The 22496-nt window shown below is 39.2% G+C and overlaps 1 protein-coding gene across 1 annotated transcript in view; it reads right to left on the reverse strand.

The window, feature by feature from the left end:
* Positions 1-2435: 2435 nt before the first annotated feature.
* Positions 2436-22496, reverse strand: part of LOC123323661 (dynein axonemal heavy chain 14-like) — a gene marked incomplete at its 5' end in the record, with an annotated part of 39347 nt that continues 19286 nt past the window's right edge. Inside the window, 4 exons of the mRNA XM_044912108.1 lie at positions 2436-2690; positions 13776-13907; positions 17551-17695; positions 22084-22146. Coding sequence (XP_044768043.1) covers positions 2436-2690; positions 13776-13907; positions 17551-17695; positions 22084-22146 — 595 coding nt within the window. The remainder of the gene's footprint in view (positions 2691-13775; positions 13908-17550; positions 17696-22083; positions 22147-22496) is intronic.

Genomic DNA, 22496 nt, shown 5'->3' on the forward strand with positions numbered 1-22496 from the left:
TATGAAAGGATGTACAACATCATTAGTCATTATGGAAATACAAACCAATACTGTTAAGAAGTCAATGGAAACAGATTAAATAATGATAGCTCCTACTTAGCAGGCATTTACTCTGTTTATTCTCAAACAACATTATGACATAGTTACTATTGTTATCTCTAGTCTCAGGTGAGGAAACTGAAGTCTAAAGAATTTATGTCTCCTAGCTTACTATTACTAGCTAACCTAAGTCACACAACATGTCAGAGATGAAACAGGGATTAAAACCCAGACAGTATGACTCCAAAAACACATGTACTTGAACCACTATACACGTATTCCTCCTATAACGTTAATATATATATGTATGAGACATGTTATATTTTTTAAATGAACTATGAAATAGTACACTAGGATTACAACAGAAAAATACATAGGAAAAGTCTAGAAAAAATTATACCAAAATAATAAGACATTGTATTTAAGTGATGAATTAGGGTAATTTCTGTTTTCCAAATTTTCTATTATATGATGAATTAACTATAATAATATCTTTTAAAAAATTATGTTCAAAATTAAAAACTTCTAAACACACAAACACACACTGTAGTTTTAGGAGAAATAAAATTATAATGTGCTATTACTAAATAGTTGTGCTCTTATATAGGTTAAAGTCCTAGCACTGACTCAAAGTACTTATGAGGCCTTAGAAAAGTGATTTAAGCTCTGTTGGATTCAATAACAAATTAGAGAAACAGTATATTATCTTCAAGATTCTTCAAAATTTTATGAATTTATTTTTCACTCTCTAGTTATGATACTGAAACTCTGATTTGACTTAAAATGATATTCCTACATTTTGACAGTTTGAACATAAAGCATTCTACAATGTCAATTCATATTCCATGGTTTACAAATTACAGCAATAGATCCAGTTGTGGTAAATAAGAAAAAAGTATTAACAGTAGTATTTAAATAGAAGGTGAAAATAGGGGGCACCTGGGTGGCTCAGGTGGTTAAGTGTCTGACTTCAGTTTGGGTCATGATCTCAGGGTCCTGGGATGGAGCCCCATATCAGGCTCTCTGCTGGGTCGGAGTCTGCTTCTCCCTCTCTGTGAGTGTGCACACATTCTCTCTCTCTCTCTCAAATAATTTTTTTTTAAGATTTTATTTATTTGACAGCGACAGACACAGTGAGAGCAGGGCTCGATCCCAGGACCCTGGGATCATGACCTGAGCCGAAGGCAGACACTTAATGACTGAGCCACCCAGGTGTCCCAATAATTTTTTTTTTTAAAGGTAAAAATATTTGGTTTTCAACAGATACTTGGAATTGCCTCAAATTCCAATTGAACCTGTGGCTGGCTACTTCCAGAATCATTCTTACAAATGATTTTTTAAGAACTAGTTCTGAATATTACCCAGCCATCAGAAAGGATAAATACCCAACTTTTACATCAACATGGATGGGACTGGGGGCGCCTGGGTGGCTCAGTCGTTAAGCGTCTGCCTTCGGTTCAGGTCATGATCCCAGGGTCCTGGGATCGAGCCCCGCATCGGGCTCCCTGCTCAGCGGGAAGCCCGCTTCTCCCTCTCCCACTCCTCTGCTTCTGTTCCTGCTCTCGTTATCTCTCTCTCTGTCAAATAAATAAATAAAATCTTTTTAAAAAAAATAAAAAACATGTGATGGGACTGGAGGGATTATGCTCAGTGAAATAAGTCAAGCAGAGAAAGTCAATTATCATATGGTCTCACTTATTTGTGGAACATAAGGAATAGTATGGAGGACATTAGGGAAAAATGAAGGGGGGGAAATTGGAGGGGGAGATGAACCATGAGAGACTCTGGACTCAGAGAAACAAACTGAGGGTTTTAGAGGGGAGAGGGGTGGGGAGATGGGTTATTAAGGAGGACATGTATTGCATGGAGCACTGGGTGTTGTACGAAAACCATGAATCATGGAACACTACATCAAAAACTAATGATGTACTTAACATAATAAAATAAAATTAAATTAAAAAAAAACTAGTTCTGAACTTTGAAGATACAGCATACCTATACATAGGATTGCCAGATTTAGCAAATTAATACAGAACACCAAATTAAAACTGAATTCCAATAATTTTTAGTATAGGTAATATCTGGGACATACTTACACTGAGATATTATTCATTATCTGAATTTCAAATTTCACTGGGTATCATATACTTCACATAGCAATCTAGCCTATGCAGAATATTTTTAGGGGGGGAAGGAAATTTTCTTATATTTTATGCATACTATTAATGAAAGTATTACCAGATAAGAAGCTCAGATAATTGCAAAAACTGAGTACATATAATTTGCTATGAGGAGAATTTTCAAATTCTAGCTTAAATTATTGGATATTTCCTTCATAAATGACAATATATTACATTATGATCATAAATTCCTTTTATAAGTCAAAAAATTGTGATTTACTTAATGAGATCTTCATTCCTTTTTTCCATTGAAAATGGCATTCTAGCAGAATTATTAAATAATTCCAAAAGTAGTGTGATTGCAGTATTCATTAGTTGACGGATGAGTTCCTGAAATATGTAGTCAACCAGTAGCAGAAACCTCAAAATTGTTTCTAATAAACATCGATATTTAGGCAGCTTGAAATGTACTGTGTCATCTTCAGAGACGTTTGACTCAAAATATTCTTTAATTTCTTTCTTTTCTGCCACCTACAGTTCAATAAACAATTGAGAAACAAGTGATAATTTCCTATGTTAATATAGCATGATTACAACACTGCAACTAAACATTATTATGACAATTTTCATGAAAACTTTATGCCTGGAAAACTTTATGCACTGTATTTAAACAGCAGACAAAAAAGAAGCCTATGAAGTTTGGGGTCTCACTTATAAGCAGATGAGTTTATGGAACTCAAACAGGAAGTACATACTAATGGTTATCTAAGCATTCCTACACAGAGGGACCCTCCTCAAGTATACCATTGGGAGTAGAGCTACCAATGGGGGGAGAGTCAAGTGTAAATAATAGGTATCCTAAAATCCAGTCCAATGCAGCCTCCCTTATGCTAGGCTATACCAATTACTTTGTTTGTTTTTAACACTTATAGAATACATAATACAGAATTAAGAAAAAATTTAAGTTCATCAAATCTGATGTCAGAGTTTTATCCTTTAAACAATGTAGCTCTTAAGACAATTGACTTAGTATGTTACTGGGGAATAAAATCAGTACTACTAGTACCACCAAAACTTCTAAATTGTGTCCTCTAAAATAATCTCAAAGTTGGTCAAATGTTTCTTTTTAGACACATAAACATTTTTTTAAATTATTGATGGACCTTTAAAATTCTAAAAATATTTCCAGTATTTGTTCACCTATTGGTTGTTCTTTTTATTTTTTGCTCCATTGATACTTAAATGCTTGATAGTCCTTTCCAAATTGTATTCTAATTTTTTTAAAGATTTTAAATTTTTTATTAGAGAGAGAGCACGAGTACAAGCAGGGGAAGCGGCAGGCAGAGGCAGAGGGAGAAGCAGACTCCCTGCTGAGCAGAGAGCCCGACGCAGGACTCGATCCCAAGACCCCAGGATCATGACCTGAGCTGAAGGCAGACGCTTAACCATCTGAGCCACCCAGGTGCCCCGATTCTAATTTTTAAAAACACAGTTGCATTTATGTTGCCTCTCTTCATGTTTCTTTTTTTTTTCATTTGTATTTTTCTTTCTTTTTAAAATGAATTAGGTCAGTTGATTATCAATTTGGCAAGTTTTTTCCAGTACTGGTTGACTCTCTGGAGGAATGGTTTACCATGGTGATGTAGTTCTTTACTAATACAACAGATGCTTGTAGAAATTGGGCTAAAAAAAAAAACAAGATAACTCATATACCAATTATGGGCACAGCTATGCTGGGCCTGACAAATGAAATACTGACTTTATTAATAGGTTATGTTTTTATTGAAAAGGTCATGTTTTTCCAGGAGTGGCCACATGATTTGAAAACTTTATCTGCAAAATGCATTTTAACTGGTAAAATGGTGAGGGAGAGTCTATTAACTATTCAAAATAAAGATTTTTAGCATTGGTACTAAAGGAATTTTAAATAGCTTAATAACTGTATCAATATAAAAGTATACAGTAGTAAGCCTGGTAATGCTGGCCTTTTTATTGCACATTCTGAGGTTAATGGAGATTCTGACACCGATAGGCAGATAGGTAGATAGTCTCTAGCATCACAGGCTATATTTTGGGTCAGGCATATCTCAAGTCTGACTCTAGGTTCACATCCTGATGGTGGGTTTCGGTTTTCATTTCATCAGTTCTACGCCTGTGCTGTGTCTGGGCAGTCCCCAACATTGCCCAGAACACCTTTTAAAGTAGCTGCACTTTAGATTCACCTGAGGAGCTTTTTCACTGCTGGCAGAGGCTCCATCCTCAGAAACTCTGATTTAATTAGTCTAGGGTGGTCCCAGAGATCAATATTTACTAAGAGCCCCCCATCCCACCCCACCAGCTGATTCTAGTGTGCTGCCTAGGGTCTGGCCACTGAGGACTCACACATTTCAGTTTTAAAAATTCACCCAAATGGCACTGTAGGGAAGCCCTGCCTCTGCCCCCAGCAAAGATCTACAAGTAAGACAGGTGTCCGTGAACAAAAACAGCTCTGGGAGAACTCTGGAGTCCACTGAGGAAACTTCAGCAACACTGTGAAACAAAAATCCTGAGAATAACCACGCAAAAAGAGAAGGAAGACAGCTTCAATTTGCCCACTTCCTCCCATCCCCAGCTGGAACTGCTCAGTGCCAAGAGGAAACTTCCCAGCTAGAAAGAGTCCCCTCTCTCATCAGGAAAGGAAGAGCAGAGTGAGCAACCAGCTTCCCCAGGCTTTGGGGCACTGAACAAAGGTCCCACTTCGATTTCACCCTGCCCAGACCAGCAAAGCTGAGATGGACAGAGATGGCTTGAACAAGGAAGAAAAACATGGACTGCTAATAGCAGCCATGCAGCGGGAGTGATCCCCGTTCACAGTGACCTGCTCAACACACAAACACGGCAACTTTTGCCACTGAAGAAGGAATCAGTAGCCAGCACAGCTGCCACAGACCCCCAGCCAATTTCACTAGCTTTTGACAGGCAGGTATTTGTATTCACTGATGCCCGCTGCCTAAGTCCCTCTCCATCCCCTCCCCTCCCCGACCCCACACTGTCAGCCAGCCCAGGTTTCTGTGGGTGCATGAGTACAAGACACCAGCCTAGAGCCCCATCACTGAGCCCCACCATGCACATGCTCAGGCTATTTCTTCAGGTGCATTTGCATGCTGCTGGCCTGACACCTGTCACTGGCCTTGAATGCCATGCCCCTGTGGTGTGACCCAGCAGCCACAGGAGAACATGCTGACACCCGTGCACCCACAGTTGGCCTGGCCCTTGCTGCTTACCCTGACCCTCACCAATGGGTGTGTCTCCAACCAGCCCCTGCCACTATAGAGAAACCTGCAGATGACCCGAACAGCCAAGTGTGTACACCCCACCAGTTCCGGCCACCACCACTGTCTGCCTTGGTCCCGAGCCCCTGGACCTGGAGCCACTACTGAAAATCCTTACAGCCACTGCAGACCTCCAGAATACTTACGAAGAACCTCACAGCTGTCAAAGCTCTGGTCCCCAGAGGCCTGAGCAAAGAGACATCATGATGCCCCAGGACCTGGTGCAGTTACACAGCCCCACATTTGGCACCCTGCACCGCTAGCGCCAAGACCCAAGATGCTCCAGCATGCCCCACCTGCAGGCGAAATTCTTCCCTTATCAAAGTCAGGTCATAGTGTCTGGAAGATGTGACTCCTTCTTCAAATGCACAGACACCTTTGCAAGGCTATGGGATCATGAAAATCAGGGAAACATGATTCTACCAAAGTAAAACTCAGTCACTGACCCCAAAGAAATGGATATCCAGGAATTTCCAACAAAGAATTCAAATTAATTGTTCTAAAGATGCTCAGAGACAAAAACAGACACAGATCAATGCAACAGAATAGAGAACCCAGAAATGGACCCTCAACTCTATGGTCAATTAATCTTTGACAAAGCAGGAAAGAACATCCGATAGAAGAAAAGACCGTCTCTTCAACAAATGGTGTTGGGAAAACAAGACATGCAAAACAATGAAACTGGACCACTTTCTTACACCATACACATAAGTAAATTCAAAACGGATCAAAGACCTAAATGTGAGACAGGAATCAAAATCCTAGAGAAAAACACAGGCAGCAACCTCTTCAGCCTCGACCACAGCAACTTCTTGCTAGACACGTCTCCAAAAGCAAGGGAAACAAAAGCAAAAATGAACTAGTGGGACTTTGTCAAGATAAAAAGCTTCTGCACAGCAAAGGAAACAATCAACAAAACTAAAAGGTAACCTACAGAATGGGAGAAGATATTTGCAAATGACATATCTGATGAAGGGTTAGTATCCAAAATCTGTAAAGAACTTATTAAACTCAACACCCAAAAAATAAAAATCCAGTTAAGAAATGGGCAGAAGACACGCATAGACATTTTTCCAAAGAAGACATCCAGATGGCCAACAGACACATGAAAAGATGCTCAACATCACTCATCATCAGGGAAATACAAATCAAAATCACAATGAGATGATAGCACCTCATACCTGTCAGAATGGCTAAATAAAAAATACGAGAAACAAGAGATGTTGGCGAAGATGCAGAGAAAGGGGAACCCTCTGACACTGTGGGTGGGAATGCAAACTGGTGCAGCCACTCTGGAAAACAGTATGGAGGTTCCTCAAAAAGTTAAAACAGAACTACCCTATGACCCAGTAATTTCACTACTAGGTATTTACTCAAAGGATAAAAAAGTACTGATTTGAAGGGGCACCTGCACCCCAATGTTTATAGCAGCATTATCAACAACAGCCAAATTATGGAAAGAGCTCAGATGTCCATTGACAGATGAATGGATAAAGAAGATGTGGTGTATATATACACAATGGACTATTACTCAGCCATCAAAAGGAATGAAATCTTGCCATTTGCAACGATGTGGATGGAGCTAGAGTGTATTATGCTAAGCAAAATAAGTCAGTCAGAGAAATACTGTGATTTCAGTCATATGTGGAATTTAAGAAATAACAGATGAACATAGGGGAAGGGAAAAAAAAAAGAGAGAGGGAGGCAAACCATAAAGAGACTCATAACTATAGAGAAAAAACTGAGGGTTGATGGAGGGAAATGGGTGGGGGGATGGGTGGTGGGTGTTAAGGAGGGCACTTGTGATGAGCACTGGGTGTTATAGGTAAGTGATGAATCACTAAATTCTACTCCTGAAACCAGTATTACACTATATGTTAACTAACTAGAATTTAACCAAAACCTTTAAAAAAAAGATGTTCAGAGATCTATAAGAAAAGAACACAAGTAAACAATTTAATGATATCAGGAAAACAATACAAACAAAATGAGATGCTCAAAAAGAGACAAAAAATGTAAAAAAGAAACAAGCAGGTATTTGGAGCTAAACATATAGTACAGTAACTGATAATAATATAGTAACTGAATGAAGAATTCAACAGAGAGCTTCAACAACAGACTTCACACAGCATAAAAAAAAAATAAGTGAACTGCAAGACAGATAAATTGATATTATCCAACCAGAGATAAAAGAAAAATGAGTGAAAAAGAGTGAAGAAAGCCAAATAATCTATAGGATACCAAGAAAAGAACCAATTTTCAAATTATTGAAGGTCCAAGAAGGAAAGGGGGGGGGGGGGGGGGAGAAGGACAGAAAAGAAATTTTGTAAAGAAAATGAGAACTTCCCAAATCTGAAGAGAGACTTGTGTATCCAAGTTCATGAAACTCACAAGCCAGTAAACAAAAATCAAAGAGATCCTCTCCAGGACACATAATAAAACTGTCAAAAATCAAAGACAAGGACAGAATCTTAGCAGCAAGAGAGTGGGTGGGAAAAAAAGCTTATAACTTACAAGGGAATTGCCATAAGGCCATCAGCAGATTTCTAAGTAGAAACTTTATGGCCCTGGAGAGAGTAGGAAGATATACTCAAAGAGCTGGGGAAAATATTGCCAATGAAGCATACCTTATGTGGCAAAACTGCCCTTCAGAAATGAAGGAGCAATAAAGGCTTTCCCAGACAAACAAGAGCTGAAGGAATTTCTTACCACTAGACTTGCCCTACAAGAAATGACGGAAAGTAGTGTTCAAGCTGAAATGAAAAGGTGCTAGGTAGTAACATGAAAATATACAACACAGTGATAAAGGAAAAAATATAGTCAGACTTGGAATACTCTAAAAATGTAATATGGTGGGCTATTAACCACTGACCTCTATGTAAAGGTTAAAGAACGAGAGTATTAAAAAGAACTACAGCTCCACTAACATTAATGTTAATGGAAATACAATATAGAGAGAGGTAAATTATGTCATTAAAAACATAAAAGGGGGGAGAATAAAATGGTAGTTTTGTTGTGATCAAAATTATCAGTGTAAAATAGATTGTGATAGCTAGCCTCATAGTAACCACACAGCAAAAAGCTGTAAGAGATTCACAAAATATAAAGAGAATTGAAGCACAGCACTCTGGAAAATCATCAATTCACAATGGAAAGCATCAAGAGAAGAAGAAAGGAACAGGGAACTACAAAACAACCAGAGAACAATAAGAAGGCATTAGTAAGTCCTTACCTATCAATAATTATTCTAAATAAAAATGGATTGAATTCTCTGATCAAAAGAGATGACTATGAACAGTTATATACCAACAAATTGGTTAACCTAGAAGAAATAGATAATTTACTAGAAACATAGAACCTACCAAGTCTGAATCAGGAAGCACAAATAACAATCAAGGACACTAAATCAGTAATCAAAAACTTCCCAAAAAAGAAGAATCCATGACTATTCAGTTTCCTTGGTGAATTCTACCAAACATTAATGAAGAATTAATGCCAATCTTGTTTAAACTCTTCCAAAAACCCTGAAGAGGGCACACCCCCCAAACTCATTTTACAGCATTAGTCTGATACCAAAGCTAGATAAGAACACCACAAGAAAACTACAGACCAATATCCCTGGTGAATATAGATGCAAAAGTTCTCCACAAAATACTAGCAAACCAAATTCAACAGCACATTAAAAGGATTATAAAATATAATCAGGCAGGATATATCTCTGGGATGCAAGGATAGTTCAATATACACAAATCAGAAAATAAGATACATCCCATTAACTGAAGGATAAAAATCACATGATCACCTCAACAGATGCAGAAAAAGCATGTGACAAAATATACAACATTCTCTGATGATAAAAATGTTCAACAAATTGGGTAGAGAAGGAACATACCTCAACATAATAAGGACCATATATGACAAGTTCACAGCTAACATCATCATACTCAATGGTGAAAAGTTGGAAGCTTTTCCTCTAAGATCAGAAACAAGACAAGGGTGCCTACTCTCTCCACTCCTATTAAACATAGTACTGGAAGCCCAGCAAGAGTAATCAGGCAAGAAAAAGAAACAAAAGTTATCCGAATCAGAAAAAAAGAAGTAAAATTGTCTTTCTTTTCAGATGATATAATCTTATACACAGAAAATTCTAAAGGATTCGTCAAAAATATCCTAAAACTAATAATCAAGATACAGAAATCAGTTGCATTTCTGTAACAACAAAAAATCTGAAAAAGAAATAAAGAAAACAATCCCATTCTTAATAGCCTCAAAACAATAAAATACTTAGGAATATCGGTAACCAAGAAGGTCAAAGATCCACCCACTGAAAGCTGCAATTTTTAAAAATCAAGGTACAGCTGATGTACAATGTTATATTAGTCTCTGGTATACCATGTAGGATTTGACAATTCTATACAATATACTATGCTCACCACAATAAATGTTCTTACCATCTGTCACCATACAACATTATTACAACATATATTCCCTATGCTATACTTTTCATCTCCAAATTTGTACCTTTTAATCCCCTTCACCTATTTTGCCTATTCCCAAAGCCCCTTCCCTCTGGCAACCACTAGATTGTTCTATTTTTGAATCTGTTGTGTTTGTTCATCTTTTTTCAGACTGAACATATAAATGAAACCATACAGTATTTGTCTCTTATTTCACTTAGCATAATACCCTCTGGGTCTAATCCATGTTGTTGCAAATGGTAAGATGCCATTCTTTTCTATGGCTGAGTAATATTTCATTGCATATATGTACCACCCCTTTATTCATTCATCTATCATCCAACATTTAGGTTGCTTCCATATATTCACAGTTATAAATAATGCTGCAGTAAACACAGGTGTGCATATATCTTTTCAAATTAGTGTTTTCATTTTCTTTGGGTAAATAACCCAGTAGTGGAATTACTGAATCATATGGTATTTTTATTCTTAATTTACCTCCCTACTGTTTTCCATAGTGATTGCACCACAATTTATATTCCCACCAACAGAGGTTCCCTTTTTCTCCATATCCTTGCCAACACTGTTATTTCTTGTCTTTTTGATATTAGCCATTCTGACAGGTGTGAGGTGATACCTCATTGTGGCTTTGATTTGCATTTCACTGAGGATGAGTGATTTGAGCATTCATAGGTCTATGGGCCATCTCTATGTCTTCTTTGGGAAAAATGCCTATTCAGGTCCCCTGTCCATTTTTTAATTGGATTATTTGGGGGCTTTGGTGTTGAGTTGTACAAGTTCTTTATATATTTTGGATATTAACCCCTTTTCAGATACATCGTTTGCAAATATTTTCTCCCATTCAATAGGTTGCCTTTTCATTTTGTTGATGGTTTCCTTTGCTTTAAATATTCTCACTGCAAAAAAAGTAGTAGTAATTCTGTGACATGATGGAAGTGTCCATCATTTCAAAAAATTCTGAGTGGTGAAACTTCCTGGCAAGTCAAATTCATAGGACAAATGCTTAATAATTCAAATTCTTAAAGGGTACAGCCATTGAAACTTAAAGCATGATTCATTATTTGTTAAAATCTACCTTTGAAATTGTGACTTTATTTCCAACAGATAGCTCTGAAGCTCTCTTGAAATCAATGCTTCTACCGAGCTCAGGGAAATTTACAGTGAGAAATAAATACAATCTTAGAGTGTATTCAATTCACATTTCAAGTTTGAGTCTGAACATTTAAATAAACGGTCAATATTCTCCTGGAAGGGGGCGCCTGGGTGGCTCAGTCGTTAAGCGTCTGCCTTTGGCTCAGGTCATGGTCCCAGGGTCCTGGGTTCGAGCCCCACATCAGGCTCCCTGCTCAGTGGGAAGCCTGCCTCTCCCTCTCCCACTCCCCCTGCTTGTGTTCCCTCTCTTGCTGTGTCTCTCTCTGTAAAATCTAAAAAAAAAAAAAAAAAATTCTCCTGGAGGAATTCTAGAGCAGTGGTTCCAGGACCAGCAGCATCAAGCTTCACCTAGGGACTTGTTAGAAATGTGAACTCCCCAGCTATAGCGGCTGAAACTGAGACCCCTTGTTTTAGCAAGCCTCCTAGGTGATTCTCTTGCCCACAAAAGCTTGATAATCATGGTCCTTAGCATTTCAATATGAAATGCCCTAACAAAATAGTAGAGGTAATGTCAAGTGCTTTCTAATTACACTTAGTCTGGAAATGGGGAATGCTGCCTGCCTTGGGTAGCTGCACGGGATGGGACCCAGCAACTCAGCCATGCGTTGGCTAAAGAGCCATGTCAACAGAGAGGGAGCCAAACCATGAGAGACTCTTGACTCTGGGAAACAAACTGAGGGTTGTGGAAAGGGAGGGTTGTGGAAAGGGGCATCAAGAAGAGCACATGATGTGATGAGCACTGGGTGTTATACGCAACTAATGAATCACTGAACACTACACCAAAAACTAATGATGAACTACTATATGTTGGGTAATTGAATTTGAATTTAAAAAAATAAAGAGCCATGTCAAAATAGGGCACAAGTCTCTGTTGGAGAGATAACACCTAAAGAAGGAAAAAGCAATGCAATACTTTATTGATACTTCCATTCCCCATATCCTCTTTTTGTTTGCACCCATTCTCAGTTTTATGATCTTGCCATTTTTATTAAATCTGCTTACTTCCGTGGAGTGAATAATTTTGGTGGATTTCAAAAACAGGGTTGGTTGGCATGTGGGTCTAATGGGTTCTTATCTGAAATTTATTTAAATAGAAATCTCTTAACAAATATTTATGACCAGATCCTGGTGATGCTGAATGGGAGACACTAGAATGTGTAACAACTATCTCAGTGGCCTAAGACATATCGATTTATACGATCCTTGGCCAAACTGTCCCAGAGCCCAAACTGTGTCCCATATGCTGGGGCTTAGGGAGGTTAGGGTGACTTCGGAATACAATGAGGAAAGAGATCCTTCTTTCACTGATGTGAAACAGCTGCACTTCATCTTCTTGTCAAGAAGCAAAGCCTTGAAGTCACTGCTACCCTGTATTTATTAAAAGTTTAATTCAGAGGGGCACCTGGGTGGCTCAGTCGTTAAGCGTCTGCCTTCAGCTTGGGTCGTGATCCCAGGGTCCTGGGATCGAGCCCCGCATCGGGCTCCCTGCCCTGTGGGAGGCCTGCTTCTCCAGAGAAATAACATCTGAAAATGGTTTGAGGGAGACCCAGTCCACCTACTCCGCCAGAGAGCCTCAAATATCCACCTGGATTCCGCCAAACCAGCAGAGAGAGGCAGCAAGCCCATAAGAAGAGACACTGCATCAGTCCCTTACAAACTGCATTTGTGAACCATGCTTCCATGTGTTGTCATTCCCTATATAGGGAAGCTATAGAAAATAACCCTGTGAAATGAGTCACAGCATCTCAGGTAAGAATGCTCATTGTATTATTGAATCCTTTTTATAAAATCCTTAGGGAAGTTTTGTCTCATCTAGGTATGTTTCTCTTGAACAATAAGTTTTCATCTTAGAAATACTGAAATTTGTAACAAACTGTATTTCCCTATATATGTCAGCTCAGATTAAATTTGAGGTATCTTGAAGGTGTATATGTAAATATACATATACATGCATTTACACACACACACACACTCTCTCTCTCTCTCTTACAGGTTTCCCCCACTATCCAAAAGTAGAGTTGCTATGAAACCTTCCATAAGCCAAAATAGCATAAAGCAAAGAGGAAAAATTTTTGAGCATTCCCAGACCCCCAAAAATAACCTCTGTTAGGCTTTTCTGATACTGTAGGACATATCTTGCTAATGGATGCACAAACTAAGTCAAGAAAAAGCACAGACGCTCGCTCACAGATAACAGCCCAAAGCTCTGGTGGCCTGATGCTGAGATGCTGCATGTGGGTCCCAGGGCAGGAGCTGGGGCAGGGGGGGGGGGGGGGGGCTCTCGCTGCTCCAGGTGTTGCCCCATAACAGCTCGCTGCAAAATGGACTCTGAAGGCTATTTCTGCTTCTGGCTTTTTTTCATAAAAGTGAAAATGCTCTCTGGATTTCTTTCACTTAGCTAGCAAAAACAGGTACGAATATAGATCTTTTGTAAAAGCAACATGGTGTAACACGAACTTTCAAAAAGCAGGGGATACACCTGTACACATCAATATTTGCACTCTACACAGCACCTGGAAAATGCCCTGCACCCAGTAAATGTGCGGCATTAGCTGGTCAGCTGACGAATCCACCTGCCCATTTCCAGCACTGTTTCCAGAGACGCAAGCTGGAGCAACTGCTTTACTCAATACACCAGAAATGTATAAAAAGAGAGGCTATAATTAAAGAATTACCTGTAAAACTGTATTTTTGATTTCGGAAATAGCTTTATCTCTGATATCCTCAAGCTGCTTCAGTGCCTGGGTGGCTTGCTGTAACTGTTCTTTACAAAATTCATCTAGAGAATATGTTCGAGACCTATCCAGCTATTTAAATGACAGTAAACGTTGAGTGTTGCAAAGTCAAAGTTCATTACAAAAAAAAGAGATATAAAGTATTATGGTCACACCTTCATGTCATAAAGAGCATATTTTATCCTTCCTTTTGTATACATTATGCTTTATATACCAAATGCTTTTCACGTTCTTCAAATCCAAACACCAGTAGTTAAACTAAATCTTGATAAAAGACAGAAAAATACATTCTCGTTTTAATTGTAACTAAGATTAAGCCTCAGCAGAAAAATTCAAAACTCGATGTATTTTTGAAATATCTATGAACCCAGGGGAACCACCAAATCCAGGAATTGCTTTTACCTTTGAAATCCCAATTATGTGTTAAGACTTAAAAACACGAGCACTAAATGTGGGATAAAGAGGCTAAAATTACATAATCCAAGTGACATGCATGTTCTACTGAGCTCATTCGAAATGTGGCCTGGAGAAATTCCAACTCCTATGCTACCAAGCCCTGCCATACACAAACAACGTATAGCCCAGCATTCTTCCTCTTTCAGAATTTTCTCATTTTTCCCACATTCTGTTAATTCTCTTGCCAAAATACATTTTCATCAATAAATAGCAGACATCTTTATCCCTAGTTATACTGCAATGTTTTATAAATGTACACTTCCCTCAAAAAAAAAATAGAAAAGTGCTGTTCTAGCCTTAAAATTCTGGATTAACTCTTTCTTTGTGTTCTCCTTCTCCTGGTCCCATATCTGGCTACCAGGTCCTGATTTTTCCAGTACATGTGTCTCAAAATCTCCCTTCCTTTCTGATCTCACTGCTAACCTCCTACCTGAAGCCATCCTTGCTCACACCTGCATTATTCTAGCACTCTATTAGCAATCTCTTTAACTCTGTATCTCCTTGTTTTCAGTTTTTCCCATAAACCAACATCACATTGATTTTCCTACAATAACATGTTCAGAAACTTTCATTAATTGTTAAGAATATGGGGTGCCTGGATGGCTCAGTCGGTTAAGCCTCTGCCTTCAGCTCAGGTCATGATCTCAGGGTCCTGGGATCAAGCCCCACATCAGGCTCTCTGCTCATCAGGGAGCCTGCTTCTCCCTCTCCCTACTGTCCCCTACCCCCCGTGCTTGTGCTCTCTCTCACTATCTCTGTCAAATAAATAAATAAAATCTTTAAAAAAAAATAGGTCTCAGGGTGCCTGGATGGTTCTGTGGATTGAGCATCTGACTCCTGATCTCAGCTCAGGTCTTGATCTCAGGGTTGTGAATTCAAGCCCCACACTGGGCTCCACACTGGGCAAGGAGGAGCCTACTTTAAAAAAAAAAAAAAAAAGGATAGTTCTCAATGTTTACTCTGCATAGGAAATCACCAAGCGGGCTTGCAAAAAGTGTAGATTACTAGCACCACTCACCACACTTTCTCCAAAAGGGGTAGGATACAAATTTACATTTTTATTAAGCCTTCAAAATACTGCCTCCCCCAACGCAATCATTCTTGAACCCCAAGTCCCAACTCTTTAGCTGGTTCTGTGGCTTTGGATAAATCACTGTCTCTCTAGGACTTGGTTTCTCAGTTGAAAGGGAAGGTCTGGATACAATGATCCACATGTGCCCTGCGCCATACAGTTCCAGACACCCAGCCCCTCTGCACAGTGCCGGTTCATCCCGGCAGAACACTGGCACCCACATGCACTCCACTCTAACTTCTGAACGGTCCCTTGTCTGCACTCCTGCCCTTGCTTCATCCTCTCTGCCTCCTCCTTGTCAATCCTCATTGGTACCTGCATCCCCAGCAGTCCTAACATACAAGTGGCCACCTTCTGATTCCTGACCTCTATATCTCAGGTTCTCCTGGCTATGAAACTCTGTTCTCCCTCCAGTTGGCCCTGGTCTTTCCAGACAATCTCAGAAACTCCTATTCTTGCTAACTTTCTTCACAACCCCCACTAGGAGTGCCCCAGCCCTAATGCCCAAGTTCCGCTCCTACTTCTCCCTTATTCTGTTATTCTTGGCCCAACATTCAAGACCCAACCTAACTTTCATATCAAACATATATTGAAAAGAGGACACGTTCTACATGGAGCACTGGGTGTTATATGCAAACAATGAATCATGGAACACTACATCAAAAACTAATGATGTAATGTATGGTGATTAACATAACATAATTTAAAAAAAACATACTGAATGCTTTACTCACATTCTGCTGCCTGGCTATTCCAATCCAGCATGGCCTAGCTCATAATGTGCTTCCTTCATGAAACATGCCCTGACTTTAACTGCTTCCTCTGAATATCTGAGGCAAGAATATTTTACAAGTATTTTACAGGTATTGTGTGCCAGGAAACCTCCCTTGCCTTATATTTTGCTAACTGGCTAGTTACAATGAACAGAAAAACCGAGGGACTACCTCTGGAATTAGCAATCATTTTTAAATGTAAAGAATTATCTCTTCCAATAAACTGTAAGCAAATTAAAAATAGCAGTAACTCATTTTTAGTTTGTATCATCTCCTTTGCATATAATAATTAACAAATATTTACAAATTGTCTGGAAAGCTGTGTTCCCTTCCTCTTGACATTCTGGGGGAAGCTGATAGGGTCTAAGGTCACTCCGTTAGCATTACCATCCAGCAGGCATGGGCATTCACAGATAGTCCGAAGTCTCCTCTGCCTTACTGCCCACCATTAACCAATAAATTCTGCCCCTAAGTCACTCATAAAACAATCTAATACAGCTGCCCAACCAATCTCCTTCTAGAATAAAACCATATCAAAAATACTCCTCTATGAAATGTGTCCTTAACTTGAATGGTAATCCTCTTGAAACATTCATCTCAATATAACTATAAAAAATGTACTTGATCTGTAGTGATTAATTCATCTTTCTTCATTATTTATTCACTCAAAGACTATTTATTAAGCATCTATCATGTATCAGCCACTGTATATAATCAATTCTAAAAGTAAGCTACTGATTTATAAGTATTAAACTTATTGTGTATAGTCAACACAATTTTTGAGTTGATGATCAAATTTATAACTTGTCCACATCCTTTTACTATTCAATTTTACTTTTCAGTACCTTCCTCACTCAGTGAGTAAATGAAGTAAAAGCTGCTGGAATCCTGTTCAATTGTATATTAAACACTTAAAACATACACTTCTATGTACTTTAACCTCTTTAAAAGAACTATTCTATATAAACTGAATTAAATCATCCACTAAGAAGGTCACCCTTTCTTAGAATTGTGGAACAGATGAATTCATAAATTTAACCAAAACCTCTGTGTTGTAACTCATGACAATTTCTTGACAGGCTATATTGAGAGACTAGCTGGTAACTATAAATTGTAGTTGAGATAATTCTTTATAAATGATATTACACATTTAGAGTTTTGAAAATAGAGAAAAGACCTCATAACAGACTTTGGTTGAGTTTAGGGAAGAAATTATGTATAAGGAATGTTGTTAATTATTAAAAATGACTATCCAAGGGAATAATGTTCTTTGCGAGTATTTTAGAACATGAGTCATGCATCGTGACCATTTACTGATGGATCTAGCAGTATGAATTCCTTTGACTCAAAACTCTATTTGTCTTCCTGGTTTCCATATACAAACACTAGCGTACAGCAGTGCACTTCTACCCACCTTTATGAGGCATATGGCAGATGGATGGTCTTCGTGTTCGTTACCTTTTTTGATATCAACTGCATCTTCACAAAGTCCCTTTATATAAAGCAAACAGCCTTGAAATAACTCATCGGCCCAAAAAAGATGGCGGTACAAAAACGACCTGAAAGTTAAAAGAATTTCCAGACTTATCTCCCATTCAAAAATGAGTACAGTGAATTTAGAGGTACCCAGTATAATTTGTTTTGTATCCATATGAGGTTTGTTTGGCTGGTAATGCTGAAAGCAAGGCTGTGTACAGGGTGCGTTGAGTAGGAACAAAATAGGGGAGACAAGGGATGACGTTACGAGTTTATGCCACTGAGTTCTAGTAATTCTGAAATAGTAGGCAGTGACACGTTTCTTAAATTCTCCAACCAGCCAAATTCTAGAGAAGACAGGCCCTTCTCTTTCCTCAACCCCTTCCTACTGTCTGGTCGTGGTCACAAAGGTGAGACAGACCACTGCCAACAACACAAGACAGACCGAGGGAGAAAGGAGCAGAATGGGAGAGAGAAGGCTCCAGAAAAACTGGATCAAGAAAAGCAAACTTCCCTGTGCAACAGTGTATAAAGAACAGGGGGTCTTCTGCCCTTCACTGATTCCTTGTGGGGTGGCTGATTATATGGCTGATTTCTGTATTTTACACAAAAAATATAATTATCAGAAATTAGCCCCTTCCTGGCTTCCCATTTTACTGGCCAAAGCTTTATATACCGTGAGGCTAGTGAAGCTTAAGTTCCATGGGCCCTTTATTCTCGCTGCCTGTCCCAAAGCCTTGTGCTGTCTGTCTCAAAGAAGGCCTCCTCACTACACACACCTCACGTAACCTGAGCTACTCACAGAGGTGGAATTGGTTCATGACATTCCCGAGTATCTAGTACAGGGAGGAAAAGAGATCACAAAAGACAAATGGCACATTCCAGAAAGTGAAACACCACAAAAATCAGACCCAATCTTGATAAGAGAATGATGATCAAAAGTCACACAGTAATGAATTCACATTACTCAACACTGTTTAAGGCTTTCTTTTCTTCCCTTAAAAAATATAATTGATTTTATTTGCATATTTTAACACAGCTATGAGGAAACTAGGGAGGGTGCATTATAAAAATAATGAACAGTGGGGAAAGCATGAAAAAATTTAGAATTGTGATGGTAAGATCTGACAAGAGAAAAATAATGCATCATCTGATGACTATTCAAGCATAGGGGCTATGAGGAACTCACCAACAAATTCCATTCTATTACAACAGAAAACTAACTACATTCTCCAAAACTTTACTCACAAGATAGAACTTCTTGGTAATTAAAAATACACCACAGAAATCTATTAAAACCTAGGTCCTGGCTTCTAGAAAAATGGAGCAAGTGTACTTTTCACCATACTTCCCTCTGAGCACAACTAAACACTGTGAACATCATACATGAAGGGAACGTAAGACGACCCTGACAGGCAGAGGAGATGGACCAGCTAGGAATGACATGGAGCTAAGGCGGACCGGCTAGGAATGACATGGCACTAGGGTCCTTGGGTTTTCTCGTGCCTCCTCCATCCCAGGCTTGGAGTTGGAGAAACCAGCAACCTGGAAACACCAACAGGTGCCTGCTGTCCAGCTACAGGATCAGGAAAGGGGTAGCTGAGCAGGACAGAACATTATCAACAATAACCATTCTACTCCAGCGAGATACCACAGGACACAAAGGCCACGTGGACAGCGTGGACTTCCACCTGTGGCAAGTGGTAACCAGGCTTCCCCAGCATTCCTCTGGGGGTTTCCAGGGAAAGCGGAGTAGGGAATCAGGAATTTCACCTTCCCTGGGGGGGAGGCAAGCAAAGAAACAGAAGTCAAACAAAGAAACAGAAGACAAAAAAAGGACTAAATGGAAATTTTAGAACTGAAATTTAAAAACTCAATACACTGTCTCAATAGCACAATGGAATGGACAGAGAAATCAATGAACTGAAAGAACAATAGAAATTATTCAATCTGAACAATAGAGAAAAAAATAGACTGGGGAAAAAAAAACAACACCTCAGACCCTCAGGGACAGCAGGACTATAAAAAAGATCCAGCATTTGTGTCTGAAGTCCTAGAAGGAGAGGAGGAGGAGGGCAGGGCTGAAAAAATACTTGAAGAAATATGGATGAAAATTTACCAAATTTGTCAAAGGATGAACAAACACAGAGGTGCAAGAAGCCAGGGTGACCTAAAACAGGATAAAGACAAAGAAACCCAACCAAGACACATCAAAGTCAACATTCTGAAAACCAAAGGCAAAAGAAAAAGTCTCGAAAGCAACAAGAGAAGAAACATGTATAGAAGAAAAGCAATTTGAAGACCATGGAGGCCAGAAGAAAGGGGCGCACGTTTTCAAATGCTGAAAGGAAAGAACAGTCAACTCAGAGTCCTGTGTTCGGCAATAACATTCCTCACTGGGAGGGAGATCAGGACACTCTCAGATAAAGGAGAAGCAAGAGATTTGCTGCCAGCAGACCTGCCCTAAAAGAATGGCTACAGGAAGTTCTCTAAACAGAGATTAAACAACAAAACAATAAAAGAAGGAACCCAAAACACTGAGAAGGAACCAAGAACATGATGAACAAACCAAACTGAACACATTTTAAAAATGCAGAGGCGCCTGGGTGGCTCCGTAGGTTAAGTGTCTGACTCTTGATTTCAGCTTGGGTCACAATCTCAGGGTCGTGAGGTGGAGCCCCCCAGTGGGCTTCACACTCAGTACAGAGTCTCCTCTCCCTCTGCCCCTCACCCCTGCCTCCATACTCTCTCTCTCTCTCTCAAATAAATAAACCAATCTTAAAAAAATAAAACAAAAATAAAAATCTATAGACTATCCTTCTCTTGGGTTTTATAACTTACGTTTGATGATGGAAGCAAAAATGGTAACTCTTCTGATATAGTGCCAAATGCACAGAGAGGAAATATTTAAGACAATTTTACTATAAATGGAGGAGGTAAAGGGACATAAAGCTAAGGTTACTACAGTTCAAACTAATAAAATGACGACACTAGTAAACTGTGTGTTATGTATATATAATGAAACCACTAAAAAGCCACACAGAAAGAGACATTAAAAAATTTTATAGAAAAAATCCAAAAAGAATTCTAAGAAATATTCAAATAATCCACAGGAAGAAGAAACAGAAAGCAGAGAGAAGAAACAGAAACCAAAAAATAAAATGGCAAACTTAAGTCCTAATATACAAATAATTCGATCGAATGTACATGGTCTAAATACACCGATTGAAAAAAAAAAAAAAAAAACCACAATGAGATCCTACCACACAGCCACGAGAATGTCTATAATGAAAAATAGTGATAATTCCAAATGGTCTCGGATGTTGCTGGTGGGTATGACAAATGGTACGATCATCTCTGAAGAAACCTGAACATGCAATTACCGTGTGACCCAGGACGGCACTCCCAGGCATTTCCCACTGAGAAATGAAGACTTCTGTTCACATGAAGGTTGATAGCAACTCTGCGTCTAACACGAAAACTGGAAGGCAGCAGCTGTCCTTCAACGAGGGGTGACTAACCACGGACCACTCGGCCCGCAGCAAAGGAACGCTGACACAGAGGCAGCAGCCTGGATGGAGCCCCACTCCCACAGACCGCAGACTGCAGGGTCCCACTGACACATTCTTGAAAAGACAAAACCATAGAAATGGAGACCCGAGTAGTGCTTGCCACGGGCTCAGGGGTCGTGGAATGGGAGGGAAGGGCAACAGGAGGGGTCCTGCCACAACAGAGGTCTGCTGTACACTCAGTACGTCAACGCCACTGCGCTGGTCGCCATACCACTGTCCTACACTAGGTCTACTAGATGTTACCACTGGGAAAACAGGGCATCTCAGTATCATCTCTGTATCATTTCTCACAACTGCACTCAATCAGAGTTACCTCAAAGTAAAAAGTTCAGCAACAGAATATGGCTGCTGGACATCCTGCAAAGTAGGATTAACAGCCATCTAACTGCTGTGATGCAGTCATTCCCCTTCGGGAAGAAAAAGTTAAATCAAGTGACCACAGGAAGACATCCTAAGTCTTTATAGTACTATGATTTCCTCATATCACAGATTGGCATACCGGGAAATACAGTGTTTATTATTATGTTTACATATAAATAGTGTTTAAAAATAAGATAGGTTAAATTTAATCATAAAGGGTTAAATTTTTTTTAAAGATTTTATTTGTCAGAAAGAGTGAGCACGAGCAGGCAGAGTGGCAGGCAGAGGGAGAAGCAGACTCCCCACTAAGCAGGGAGCCCGATGTGGGACTCGATCCTAGGACCCTGAGATCATGACCGGAGCTGAAGGCAGACCCTTAACCGACTGAGCCCCCCAGGCATTCCCATTAAGGGTTAAATTTAATCATAATCATAAAGTGACTTTCCAATCACTGAGTGAAAAATGACTTATACCTGCTTCCGTACTACATATTTAAAATAAATAAAATTTTTAAAATTACATTGCCTATCAAAACTTACCTGCTCTTCTCTGTCTTAATTCTTCTAACATTCAATTTCCAAGTAACAAATGATTTATTAACTCTGAAAAGAAAAACATTTCTTACATTCCATATTCTCAAATCATGTATTTATATAGAATACATTTAATAACATGTTAGGAATGCTAGATTCCCTAGAACATGTTTCATTCACATGTTTCATTCATAAATTTTACCTGAAGTACATACTAGATCATATCACTTCTCTCCCAAACTATCAACAGAACATAGAACAAGTCATTGTAATTCTCACAGACACATAATTTAGTTACAATATCCCAATAAGTATAAAAACTATAAAAAATATAATCTTCTCGGGGGTGCCTGGGTGGCTCAGTTGGTTAAGTGTCCAGCTCTTGATTTTGGCTCAGGTCATGATCTTAGGGTCATGGG

The sequence above is a fragment of the Neomonachus schauinslandi genome, unplaced genomic scaffold (genome assembly GCF_002201575.2).
Source record: "Neomonachus schauinslandi unplaced genomic scaffold, ASM220157v2 HiC_scaffold_143, whole genome shotgun sequence".
Lineage (NCBI taxonomy): Eukaryota > Metazoa > Chordata > Mammalia > Carnivora > Phocidae > Neomonachus > Neomonachus schauinslandi.